Genomic DNA, 13,504 nt, shown 5'->3' with positions numbered 1-13,504 from the left:
GTCCGGTCAAAAAAAACGGTCTTTATTTTACATTAAATAGAGAAAAAAATGTATTACTGTATTGAGAAGTGAAGTCTAGGCAGACGCTGTATAAAAAAACAAAAACAAGTAGACCATTGATGCGCTATGAAATGCAGAAATTATTTTTCAGTCCAAAAGGCTGTCTTTATTCCATTTGGTTCAAACCCTAATCTTAAACATCACCGTTAAAAAGGCATTGCCAAAAATTGTCAAAACCAGATGTCATTTTTATGTCAAGCAGAGCTGTCGGCATCTGCTGAAAGTAACTCATAAAGCAGTTTGGAATCCAACAACGTTCCGTAGGACGGCGCCCATCGGCGGCATTGAGAGCGCCAGACTAGCGTTCGCGGCGGCGCGAGCTCTCGATGCTTTTCCGAGCAAGGTCGACGTAACGCGGAGAGAGAAAGTTCGTGCTCGGGACGTCTGGTCCTACGACTCCGGGACAATATAAATGTCGTCGTCTGGGGATCGCGGGAGAATGGTCAGGTGACACGCCGGATCGTTGCTGTAGATCGCGTCGTCGGCTGAATCGCAACGTAAGTACAAATCCTCGGCGGGGATGCGAGGCGGCCTGTGGAGAAACGGTCGGCGGTCAAAATGCGCCACCGAACTCACCCCGTGCAAATAGGAGGTGGCGGGGCGTGCCGGGACCCCCACGTTCGCTTGCTATACTACTTGAGGAGATTTAACGGGGATCAGCGCTTGACTTGGAATTTCCAAACTATTTTTCACTTTTGCGCCCGCCAAATGACCAAATTGAGAGCTGTACTTTCGACTCCTTTTTTGCCAAAAATAAGCATTATACAGTCATTCCTCGGTTTTCGGCTATCATCCGTTCCAGAAGGTTGTTCGAAAACCGAAACCATGCTCTTTTTAAAAAAAAAAAAAATCTTGATTGAACACGTCTGCTCACAATGGAATGCTACGCGAAGCTTCCTCGTGTAAGGAAAGCGAGAGGAGTCAAGTGGCGCATTCAAGTGCGCTCAGTTTGGTCGAGAACTGAAATTCAGTCGTCATCCGAGGCATAAAAAATTTTTGGTCGAAAACCGATTTGGTCGAGAACAGAGACGTTCGAAAACCGAGGTTTGACTATAAATTATTTTTTTTGGGGGGGGGTATTTTTTTTTTTTACTTCTGCAGATGACAACATGATGAACACAGACAAGTAAAGTGACCCGTGCTCGAGATTTTGATCGATGAAGCTCTTGGTTGAGCTCTAGGGGAGAGTTTATCAGTGGAAGGGGGGGGGGGGGGGTGGGGATTGCCTTCTTATGAACTAACTTAATGACGGTAACGCAACAAATTCCCATTAGCAAGATGTTCTTCCCTCCCTCCTTCTTTCTTTCCCTTTCAACTAGGAAGAGTCCCACTGGGAAACAGAATCTCTTTTCATGACAGCAAAACAATAGTTCCGGCTTCAAGTGTAATTTGTGGCGGATATGTTGTCTTGCGCTAGCCTCAAATCACCGAAATCTACGCGCACAAGTAGTAGTGTGTATTATTTTCTCTGTTGCCATTATTAGCCAATCTCGTGAGCTCGCTGGTGGCTAACGCCTCTCGTCACGCGCAGCTAACCTGGCGGGAGATATCGCACGGCGGAGATATCTTGACGACTCCGTGTCGGGATGTGAACCAATATAAATGGTACATCGAGTAGCATCCATTTTACAGCATGGCGCGGTTTCACACGCTCAGCCGAAACGCCCGCGGCGTTTGTATTCTTTTCAGAACTTTGAGGCCTGACTTTGTATACTTTTAACCATTCTAATTTGCCTTTTTTTTCTCCACTTACTGACTTTAAGTACAGAAGTGTGAGTACTTGGATGGATTTTCTTTCCCTAGTTGCATTCTTAAAGCTCCAGCGGTGAATCGACGGCAAGAAGATCGGAAGATCACGTGCAGTCTAAATGGAGGTTTTTCTCTCGAACAGAAGGAAGTCAGATGGGGGAATCACATCACATGCAATGTTTCTTCATCTGTTTCCGTTCCGCTTTGGGGACAGGGCTTCACTTTCATATGTCACACTTTCTGAATCGACACGATTGCGTAAGAAGAGAACGACGCACCTGCTCTGCGGCCTGTCGCCACTCCGCTGCCCCGCCAAGTTTTCATAGATGGGGTTGTTCTCAGCCGGCTGCGTTCTGGACAGGCCGGCATACGGATGCTCCCACCGCGGCGTCCCCGTTTGCTCCTTCTTCTGGCTTTTCTTGTGATCGGATGGAGGCGGATTCCATTTGTGCTTGCAGAATTTGCCAACGGTCGCAACGGCGATGGCAACCAGCAGCAGAAAGAAGAGGGTCAGGCCCACGGCCAGACCTACGGGAGAGTTGGGGGCTGCACATGCGCTGCCATTTACAGGAACGCAAGTGGCATTCAGCTGCATGACCTGCAAATAAAGGTTTTGTTATGTTTTTTTTAAATGAACACCGGATCAGACACTCCACAAGCTGCTGGACAATCACAAATAATTGAACCTAACCTAATGCACCTTTCATCTTAGGCTGCTGGATAAAGTCAAGCCTCTCCTTTCTCTGGCGAGCACTTTGAAGCAGTCATTCATGCCTGTGTCAAATCTCGGCAGGATTACTGTCATGCGCTTGTCAGACAATTCTCCATGAAACGTCTCCAGTTGGTCCACAAGGTCGCGGCTCGCCTCTTGGCTGGCACGCGTAGGAGGGAGCACATCGCTCCTACTCCGCCATCCCTTCACTGGCTCATTTTTGAATTCTTCTGAAGATCCTATTAGATTTGTTTTCTTACCTTTCTGAGCTCCTCTCTACCTGCCCGCTCCCTCGGGTCTGCGGACCAGACACTACAGGGGTGTCAAACTCGATTCACATTGTGGGCCACATACGGCCTCAGTAGATGTCAAGTGGGCCGGACCATTAAAATTATACCATACTCTGCTATAAATAACCGAAATATCATGTCTTTCCTTTGTTCTGATCAAAACAGTGTGTTCCCTTGTGGGTACTCCATGAATTTCACCTTATTAAAAATATTCATTCCGTGTCTTTTATGCATTTTTTTCACTTTTAAATGATCCTGCGGGCCTGATCGAACCTCCTTGTGGCCGGGGCCGGCCCGCGGGCCGTATGTTGGACACCAGAGATGGACTGTCCCAAATGTGAACAGAACCCTCACCTAAAAACCAACTTAAGAGCTGAAACGTGATTTTGATCTTACTCTGCCTTCATTAGCAAACCGACATGAATGGTGTCGCCCATCGATAACATTGAGTACACGATCGAAAAGAACATCAAGACAAGATCTGTATTTTCCAAAATCTTTTTTCATTCTAAATTGTCTTGTTCCATGCTTACAACCTTTTTCTTTTCCGGTCCTAGTGCTGGCATACCAAACATCAAGTAGAGAGCAACAGACTTTTTGTTTTCTTAGCCTAGCAATAGAAAATAATCAGCCACCTTACCGCTCAGGGCACCAAAGTCGAGAGTTGTCTGAAAAGTCAAGCAGCTTGTGCTTGTGCGTCAACCCTTGACACTTGCAACACAATAGTTCCTCTTTTCTTATGTCATGAAGAAGAAGCTCGAATTAGACTTCCTGTAAGAGCTCTTGATGAAAATACCATGATCGTTCCATATCATGCAATATGCTTGCACTTAGGCCCTTTTGGTGCCTGTCTCGTCGGGTTTGTTGCATTTTTCACGAGTCGCGTGTATGATGCTACTCATTAGAATGCCTCAAGGGGAAATGTTTGAAGGAATCGGATAAGGAGTGTTTTCGCCCCCCAAAAAATTGAGTTTTTGAATGGGACGATTGATGGCTCGAGTCGGAGAATGTGCAACCCCGGCTTGGCTTCGCGACTCCACAACGGGCTCTCAGTTAGACATGAGCAGGACCTTTACTTGTCCCTGCTGCCACCTCCCCCCATAAAAAAAATAGTCGATATTTTATTGCAACGTCATGTTCCATATCTGGCAACACAGCTCATCATCACAGGATGAAAAAGGACAAAATTGTGAAGCTGGATGGGGAAATTCTCGTTCTCTCCACGAGGTGGCACTGCCACTGCAATGAAACATCAGTTGGGTTCGTTCTTGCCTGACTATCCTGAAATCTGATCAATTTTGAGGAGATTGGATCGTCTGAGTCAAGTTGCAGCTCTTTGCCAGTCCAAGTGCTATAGAGCATCGACTGGTTGGGCACTCCTGCCCTACACACAGTGGCGGTTCTGGGGGGGGGGGGGGGGGCAACGGGGGCCAGTGCCCCTGTAGCACCGATTCTGGCCCCCCCTGCGGCCCCCCCTCCGAGCGTAGATTACGCAGTCGCGCCGAGTCGCCGACGCGAAAGGTGGAACCAAAGTGCGTGATTTAACATTCTAGTCGGACCCTTTAGTGCGCTGCGCCACTTAAAAATGAGCGGAAAAATGAGAAGCAGTCCGCAGAGAAGGAAATTACCACGACACGAGTGCTATTTGCGTGTGTGTGTGTGTGTGCGTGTAGGTGCGTGCGTGTGTGTGTGTAACTTTTTTAGTCTCCGTTTTTATTTTAATTTTTATTTAACAGGATCAATATATAAGACATTGCCTTTTAAAATTTGGATAATTATATGCACATAAAACATCGAGCTTCAGTGTATTTGCAATTTTTGTCCCCGGCAGGCTGGTACCATATCATCCCCTGGCTTGAATATTCTCAACAGATGGACATGGCGTATTGTTACGCTTGCAGACATTTTAGCCCTCCTAATACTGTTTTTTTCTCATCACTGTAATGTTATGACTACAATTTCAAAGTCTGAAGAAATAAAAAGTCAAATAAGATTTCGAATCTGTCTTTTTAGCCCTGGGTTGAATGTGCCCCCCCCCCATCAAAACCCCTGGCCCCAGCCCGGCCCCCTCAGTGAAATTGATCCAGAACCGCCACTGCCTACACACTAAAAATTATTTATTTTGGGACTGTACTGTGTAGTAGTACCATTTCTCTCCACTAGATGGTAGTCATGCACAACAAAACATTTACTTTATGATTTGACCTTTATGGCATCTGTACCTTAAACGGGAAATAAAATTTGTCGATATGTTCTTTGTAGCCCCACTAGTATAAACACGGCATTTTGATTAATATTGTGAATTTGGAATAGGTAACAACCACTCGTAGCGCAGCTTCAGAAAACAGGTATGTCGTGGCAAACTGTGAGGTCATCTTTACCTGACAGAAAGTGGCAAAATGGCCGCAACCTAAGTTGGCTAAAAACGAGTGTATTTTTACATTATTGGAAGGATTTTTTTTAGGGTTGACTTCCCCGATAAATAATAGTACAATGTGTTATTAATAACAATACCTGTTGCGAGTTTAGGACAATTTAGAGTATTCAATTGACTGCTTTTTTTTTTTTTTTTTTTTTACAGTATGAAGCATTTGACACAGAACTAGTCTTGCATATATTCCTTTATTGCATTTCAAACAATAAAATCTAATCGTACGAAAAATCTTTGCCTGCTGAAATATTTTGACTACCATCAGGTAATTTTCAGGTGTAAAAGCATTTCATTTACTTCAAGCCTTTTTTTTCCAAAAAAAAAAAAGAAAGTATAACTTCTTATTTATCTTGTAGTAATGGTTATGAGTAAGTTTATCTTAAAATAAATAATTCTGTCTAAGTTGTATGTAGTGGTCTACTATGAGTAATATCGTCTACGTTTGATTTTTTATAGGGGGCGCAGTGCTATGTTAACTTTCCATTTACTTGCAAAGTAGCCTGCAATTGTCGTCTTCTATCAGGAAATTATTTTTCTTAAATTAAGTAATATACTCCTCATTCTGTTACTTTTTCAGTTTTTTTTCCCTTTGGTAGGGGTTGCTGTATGTTTTCTGCTCTTCATGCTCGATCGACGCTGCATCACAATTATGTAACGTGAGGAGATGCAGAAGACAATTTCAGGTGCAAGACTGATTTATCACCGAGTGGACTCCAAGGCTGGAATGGGGCATGTGACCAAAAGTGGGGAGAAAATCCTTTAATTTGAATGTCGGAGATGGAATGAGGAGCATATTTTTGCAACGATCCATCGCCAGAGTGGAGGCATTATATGAGAGCACGTCAGAGGAGCACTTGATCCCTGCCGTCACATGGACCCTCTCAGAATCCCACAAGCGCACCGAGAAGGAGCAACACTCTCATTTTGAATGCTTCGTCTTTATCCGTTCTTTGTTATTTTTGTTTTATCCCTGCTCAAGTGAAAAATATTTGGGGAAGGGCGGCTATGGCTTGGCCGTGCATCAGCAGAGTGTGTTGCTTGGCTCGGTTCTGGAACCAATTCGACAAATCCGACCTTTCCGTGCCGCTCACCATCCAGAACTACTCGGACATATCCGAGCAAGAGGTGCGATCCGTCACCAAGCAGGTATCGTGCCCCACCTCTGTCCCCGTACCGCGAATTGCCGGCGACTCCCCAACCCGAGGCTCATTTAGGGCACGCAGGGAGCCCAGCTACAAGCCCCGGGAGGACTACCAACCTCCGGGGGTGCCTTTCCCCAGTGTCACGCAGTACAAGCAGGACTTTAAAGCCTGGCCCATTCCCAAGAAGGACAACTACCCTTGGATCAGTAATGGGAGCAGCCCAGGGGGAAGGTTGGAGGTGAAAGAGGAGGACAGGGGCAGCGTCTGCAGGTAACTCTCAGTCAAAGCGCTTTCCATGCATTGTCACGTAATATTTTACGTTGGGTCCATTACTTTTTGTAGAGAATTGGAGGAGATTGTATTCTCTTCCCCTGCCCCCCCCCCCCCAATGAAATGTGAAATAACTGTCAGTGTAGTACTGTAAACGTGATTTTGATATATTAGTTTCCCCTGAAGTTGACTTTCATGATTTGACATCTTACATCGACATCTTAAACAATTTTATATTTCCAACGTTGCGAAACTGGTTCGGGGAAGGCCCTTTTTCGTTCCACAGTGACTGTGACACAGTACACAAAGCAACAAATAGATGAAAATCTGCACCGTAATGACCGCTATACTTTTATTATTTATCTATATGTTAAAGCTTTATACATTGCATCACAAAAAATATATAGATGTGAGGTGAGGTGCAAATATTACCTTCATCCACTTGGGGTCACCATCCTCACATTCTACACTGTAGTATCTGTGACTTTGAATGTATGCGGCCTTCAAAGGCTGAGGCTGTCCTGTTGAATGACGTGGAGGTCAGCGAATGAAAGTGTAAGTCTTAGGCTTCCTGTTGTTCCTGGAAGGGTTACATTTCATCTCAATTAGCGGTTATCAATTGTTCCAAATAGTGTTAGCTGAAAAACGTAAAACTTTCGATAAAAAGCAACAAAACAAAACAGACAGGAAAAGCCGACTAGAACAGATGAACGTTATTGGGGGTTAATCACCTTTTGATGTATTGCTCTTCCCTCAGACAAGAGTGCAGGCCATGGGTGAAAAGTGGGAGGAAACAACCTGTGGCATCCCAAAACATCCCACCTGAGACCAGCTATCAGGCTGCCTACAGCGGTGAAGCCCACCGGTCTATAGGGCCGCACCAGGGGAGCATCGCTTCTGCTAGCACCAACATACAGCCCGCCTCGGTACCGCGCCCCGTCGTCAGCACGGTGCAAGCCGGCCCCTCTTACAACCCTCTTGTCCTGCGCGACATCCAGCATGACAAGACAGAGCTGAGCACATCAACAAAGGGTCAGGTGAGCATACTCGGGTACCTTAAAACAACAAAAAAAAGTATATGTACAGTCAGTGGGAGGTTCTCTTTGGGGTTTTTTTTTTTTTCAAATTAGAGATTTTTTTTTGCCATTATATTGAGTATAGTTTCTTGGGTATTTTGATAAAAGCATACAGTATCACTGACCTGTTATTAAGACACCTGGTAAATGTATAAAACTGTGGGAAACTTTGCAACATGTCTCCTTTAAGTCAGAGGTTTATTTTATTTTATTTATTTTTTATACGGCATGCTCATCCTGCCAAAAGTCATCTTGACTTGTCTCCCAAGCGGCACCCCGCTGTTGGGGCACCCCAGGGTAGTGATGCGGCAGGATGTGTCTCAAAGTGACCCAGCTCTTCAAAACAGGCCACATTAGGTAACACATTTGGTTGACCTCAATTGCGCACGCTTTGAGACAAGATTCACTAACATTTAAGAGAAGTAAATGTTCAACATAGCACTGTAGTAATTGTGGATGAAGCCCTAAAGAGAAAAAAAAACCTTAAGGAGCAGATGTGTGTGCTCCAATTGAAATTTGAACACTAGACAAAGCTGAAATAATGGATAAGAGGGTGACAGGATTTGTGCGCCAAGCTGGCGACTCATTAGAGCATGGACATTGTTCCAGATTAGATTGGGATAAAACTCCCACCCTCCCCGACAGGCTGGCTGCCGTCACATTGTCCCACTGTTTGTGGCAACACAAAACTGTGAAGAATCTTTTTACATGGCATTTGGCTAACAGCATAATTACCCAAGTCGTACAAGTAACACTGCTTACGTCGATGCCGACTCCCTTTAGTGGTAAGAATAGTCTACCACCGTTACGATTGTAGTACTCGGAGAGTTAAGTATTTTTTTTCTAGGTGGTACTCAGGGTGGTATTCGGTGTAAAAAGTTTTGAGAACCTACTTGGGGAATCATGCTATTATGCTAACGATCTACAGAAAATTTGGCAACTCACACCAGAGTACAAGATTGAAAAGTTTGACCATTTGGTGGTCTGCATAATTCTCTCTGTGATGTTCAATCAAATGTTAGTGCTGTGGGGGACGGAATGGAAGTGAGGGGAGTTCAACGGCGGGGCACGCATTCTATTAATCGGAGCGGCCCGGTTAGCGAGGGTAAGCGGCGCAGAGAAGGCCGCATCTATCACGACTTCATCATCGGCAGAACGCTTGCGAGGTCAGCTCTCACTGGCTCACAATCTATGTCGGGAGTTCATCTCCAAAGTGTTTTGATGGGGTTGTTACGCACCTACTGGGGCACGGTCAGGACTCACGCTGAACAGAAAAGCGCCTCCCCCAAACTGCGTTACGACCAGTAGATGAAGCATAAATTTAAATGATGTCCCAAATGAGTGGCTGCAATTAAATCTGACCTTGTATGACAAAGACATTAGGCGGCCGTGAATCATCAAAACAAATTTTCAAAGCGTGTACCCATCCCATAGCCCTACTTTCAGGATGTCAAATCCACTTCTATGACTTTCTGTGACTCTCCCAGTCTCTCTGTTGTAACCTGCTGATTACACCATAAACTCTTGTCAATCAGAAGCCTGAAGAAAGTCATTTTCTGGAAAAGAGAATTGAACTAGAAAAGGGAATTGAGGAAAATGAATCGCGGGAGTCTTGAAAATCTAAACTATTGAAGTAAAATAACATCAAATACAAGGTGTGATTAGATTCGTACATCTGCTTCACTGTTAGGAGGTTCCGGGTTTGAATCTCTGGTGCAACATGTTCACCACGTGCTTGCGTGAGGTTTCCTTCCACATTCCAAAAACATGTTCGGTTCATTGAAGACTCTAAATGATCTTTCAGTGTGAATGTGAGCGTAAATGCTTGTTTGTCCATATGTGCCCTGCGATTGACTGGCGACCAATCCAGGATGCACAACCCCTCTTGACCTTAGTCAGCTAGGATAGGCTCCACCTACAACACTAATGAGGATAAGCAGGATAGAAAATGAATGGATGCATTCAATTCAATCAAACATCAGAACACACTCTGGCACAACTGACACAAGACTAAAAAAAAAAAAAAAAAATCACACTGATGTCTTCATAAGGCTGTCCAAAAGTCAGTTTTCAGTCACTGAAAATTGACCATAACACGGAAAAACATAATTCTTCAACCCTTTCAGGGACAGCTTATCATGTTATCAGGTTAGGTTACAGGGTGCATGAAAGGGTTAAAAAAAAAAACATCACTGTGTGGTCATCGCCTTCCACTTTTCGTAGGCAAAGAGATTTGTGAATGCTCAGGCCGTGTCAGAAATGAGCGAGACAAAACCAAATTACAAATGAACTCAATTTTGGATGCAGAGTGACAAACAACTCTGCTTCCCTTGCAAACATGGTGGCTCCGTTTCCAAGCAGAACTCGTTTCCGTATGCCCTGTGAATCATTCTGGGGGGAAGAAAAAAAAATCGGAACGCTTGTGGGACTATGCAGCATTCCTTTTATATTTTTATCCATCGTCCCGCTTTTTTTTCCGTCTATCTGCAGTCCTCATTGTTCCTCTGGCTTGGACTTCTTTCCCTTTCCCACGCTGCCCGCGATCGCACAAAAGCTTCCCATGCCAATTTGGCAAAGGGGAAAGGCAAAACAAGGATTTGGGTTTGTGCTCATTGAATGGACAAAAACCTTTTCATCAAAATTCATCATCCAAAGCTGGGTGTATTTTCTTATTTTAACTAAGTCATTAATGCGACTATTTTGGTGGAAACTGTTTTGGAGAAAATGAGTAAGATTACCGAGTCACATCATAGTCGTAGAAGTGCTGTTCTTCTTGTTTTGTGTCTGAATGACTATTACACTGCCTCCCAGTGGCCAAAGTGAGCACATCAGAAGGAGTTGCACAGCGAATAGGATTGCAGCAAAAAATCGGGATGCACAAAGTGCTCAATTATTATTATTATTTTTTAGATTATTAATCTGTTGTCATGAAGTACAAAATAATTGACTGTTAGTTTTCCTTGTTAAAAGCAAGAGGCTGGAACAAGAGCATTTCTACAATTTCAAAGGGGAAAGATAATTTGAGATACAAATGCATGGAATGAAATAAACTAGTATCTCAAAGCACCACTGTAATAGCACTAGTACAATAGCGGTACGCAGGCATCATCTAGCAGTAAATAAAAGAATCACTGAATTAAATGTTCAATGGCCTGCAGTTGTTTTTTTAAAATGCAGTACTGTACAGTACAGTTCCGTACTTTATACTTAAAAATTTTGTAAATGGTTTGAGAACCGATACGATAGATGAGGAACGTGACTGTATGAAGAGAGACAAAACAGGCTGCTGCATTCAAAGCACAAATAATGGCAGGATATGTGTGGGAGGGGGTGACTACACACACGCACACATACACTTTTGCTTTTTATCATGCCTTCCCTCAACCACCCACCCAAGGGCTTCCGGGACAGCAAGCCCACCATGCCGCCCAAAGACTTGCTCTCTGATGCTCACATAAAAAAATTGTAGCAATGAAGTTTAAAATAACACTGACCCAATTTGACTACGACGGATTTGATAATTACTAGAAGAAAAAAAAGAATCTGGCCGACTTGTCAGCGGTGGCAGCAAAACAGTCTCATTTTATGTCTCTGTGTTCTCCAGCAGGAACATCTGGTTCGGACCAAGTTGCCGCCAAACCCTTCTGCCGTTTTTCAAAGCGGATCACGAGCCTTTTAACATTGGACAGAAGAATATCTTTGGAAATCTATGCAAGGGAATGTGTCAGGAGTGACCCCTGCAGAGTAAAGATGATGACATCACATGGCGACCCCTCCCCCTTTAGAATCTGCTCCGGTTGCTACGCAAGTGAATATGCATGTGAGTGACTAGCTTTTGTTTTGTTTTTACAGCCCAAGAAACTGAAACTGCGTGTGTTTCCTGTATAAAAAGTGTGTATGCACTTAATGTTGCTTGGGTTTTAGCCGTTGAAAATTAGTTATTTATTTCCCTTGTTTGGAAACTAATTTCAAACGTATGATTTTGTAAATCTATTGTAAGAATCTAAGTACGACGTGAATAAAATAAAAAGGATTACCTTTTTCCGAACGCTTTTCCTCTGATGCATTTTTTTCTCAGTATTTCTCAGTAACCTGAAATGAAGTGTGTGTGTGTGTGTTAGTAGGAAAAAGATGTGCAGTGTGGGCAATTTTTTTGGTGTGTCCGAATTTGACGAGACTTGCTTGGGCTTTGTTGTTTTTTATTACAAGAATATTGAAAATATTTTTGGTTTTCACTGAAACACGAAAAAAACAACATTGGGGGATATTGTCTACTCTCGTTTGGTTCAATAGCCTCAACATCCACTCAGACTTGTTCAGTAAGACACTCACACAAAATGCAAAGTCGTAGACTAAACGTCATTACTAACACAGTATTTGTCAATGACACGTTCACGGACATCACACACGCACCCACTCACACACACCGTTGTCAGCGTATGATCCTGGATAAAAATATAAAACAGACTTGCAAACCGCATCTATTTCACATTGATCACGAAGAGCGCACAACATGAGTTGACTGATATAAATACTGAGATTGGTGATTACAACACACACCGTCGTAAAAATAATTAGGTCAACAGATTAGGAACTTTAGCAATTTATGCGCTCATGTTGGGAATTAAAAGGTTTGGAACGCGGCACGTGAATAAAACCCGCACAATCGCGTGAGCATAATTACCACCGCAGGGTAACACGGCATACAGTACTACATGAAAGGATACTCCTCTTAGCGGATCCTTGGTTACCACGGCAACAGCAGATTTGCTTTTCCATCCGTGTTTAAGGGAGGGCACGGACTAGGAAGGTGAATAATCAGAATTGGAATCCAGAAAGTAGTGTCAGTCGATGGTTGCGTTGGCCCGGGCTTCGTTTTCGTGAGCAGGCTTTGTGACAGGAAATGTTTTCATTCTACAAAAATAATCTGGTGATGAGGTAAGTGAGAGTGCATCTATCCGTGGAAAACAAAAAGAGCCACTTGACTCCACCGGGAGCACTGCTGTGGCGTCGAGGAGCAGCGAGGTGGTAAGCCCTTCAGTGATCAAGTCAATGAGATCATTAAGGGAGAGGACCTTTGTGGCGGGAATGTAGGATTCGGCAGACTACGTCTTCGTTGTTAGTGTTCAGTACATGTCACCTTGGCGAGGTCCCGGTTTGTGTCCGGCCTCAGTTGTCCTTGGCCAGGTAGCCCATGTGCGCATTGGTGAGGAAGTCACAGGTTGGGATGCTACAGATGGCTTGGTGGATGTTCATGGCTGTGATTTCTCTTGGAGCCCTGGAAAATAAGCGGTTTTGCATTGCAGTTTAAGAGTCAAAATTGCCATTTTGCACCTCAGTTAAACATATCGGAATGCAAAGCTGCAAAAGGGCGTTTATGCAGGAACACGCTGAGCCGTCAAATCGCCGAATGTTCGCTCGTTACACCCATAACGCGACATTATTGCTCAAAATATTTGAAAAAGAAATCATCATAATGGCCACCGTTACCATGGGTTAGATTTCATTCCGCTCCCTTCGTGCAGGACCCTGGAAGCCAGGAGCGCAGCAACCCCGCTGGCTCTCTTATAACCGGTTGGGCAAAAGTGTCCCGCTTGTGTGTGAGCTTGTCTTTGTCCCGAACTGAAGCATGAATTACCACAACATATGTGTCTGAAGTGTTGATGGCCGAAGTGTGGTGCAATTCACTTGAGTCAGCGCGGCTACTAGCTGCCTTCTGCATCAATGTACAATCCGCTAATCTCACTTTGGGGATGTCAGCCGGTTTGCGTCGT

The 13,504-nt window shown here is 44.2% G+C and overlaps 2 protein-coding genes across 4 annotated transcripts in view; one reads left to right on the top strand and one right to left on the bottom strand.

Moving 5' to 3' along the window:
• Positions 1-140: 140 nt before the first annotated feature.
• The window catches only part of yeats2 (YEATS domain containing 2), a 28,558-nt gene continuing 15,194 nt past the window's right edge, over positions 141-13,504 (bottom strand). The window contains exons 29-32 of the mRNA XM_086129808.1: positions 7,386-13,008; positions 7,087-7,234; positions 2,088-2,407; positions 141-592 (exon numbers count right to left, since the gene is read on the bottom strand). Coding sequence (XP_085985934.1) covers positions 12,900-13,008 — 109 coding nt within the window. The 3' untranslated portion in view covers positions 141-592; positions 2,088-2,407; positions 7,087-7,234; positions 7,386-12,899. The remainder of the gene's footprint in view (positions 593-2,087; positions 2,408-7,086; positions 7,235-7,385; positions 13,009-13,504) is intronic.
• On the top strand, positions 5,750-11,778 carry map6d1 (MAP6 domain containing 1). Of its 3 annotated transcripts, none has more exons than XM_086129823.1 (3): positions 5,750-6,654; positions 7,412-7,691; positions 11,299-11,778. In XM_086129823.1, exons 1-3 carry the CDS (start codon positions 6,248-6,250, stop codon positions 11,407-11,409), a joined length of 798 nt encoding a protein of 265 aa, XP_085985949.1. In that variant the 5' UTR covers positions 5,750-6,247; the 3' UTR covers positions 11,410-11,778. The 3 variants fall into 3 exon arrangements, with proteins under 3 accessions (XP_085985949.1, XP_085985948.1, XP_085985947.1); XM_086129822.1 differs by having other exon boundaries at positions 5,751-6,654; positions 11,338-11,778; XM_086129821.1 differs by having other exon boundaries at positions 5,757-6,654; positions 11,335-11,778.

Source organism: Hippocampus guttulatus, chromosome 14 (genome assembly GCF_054856545.1).
Source record: "Hippocampus guttulatus isolate MCC_2025c chromosome 14, RoL_Hgut_1.0, whole genome shotgun sequence".
NCBI classification, from domain to species: domain Eukaryota; kingdom Metazoa; phylum Chordata; class Actinopteri; order Syngnathiformes; family Syngnathidae; genus Hippocampus; species Hippocampus guttulatus.
This window is presented reverse-complemented; position numbering and strand designations above follow the sequence as displayed.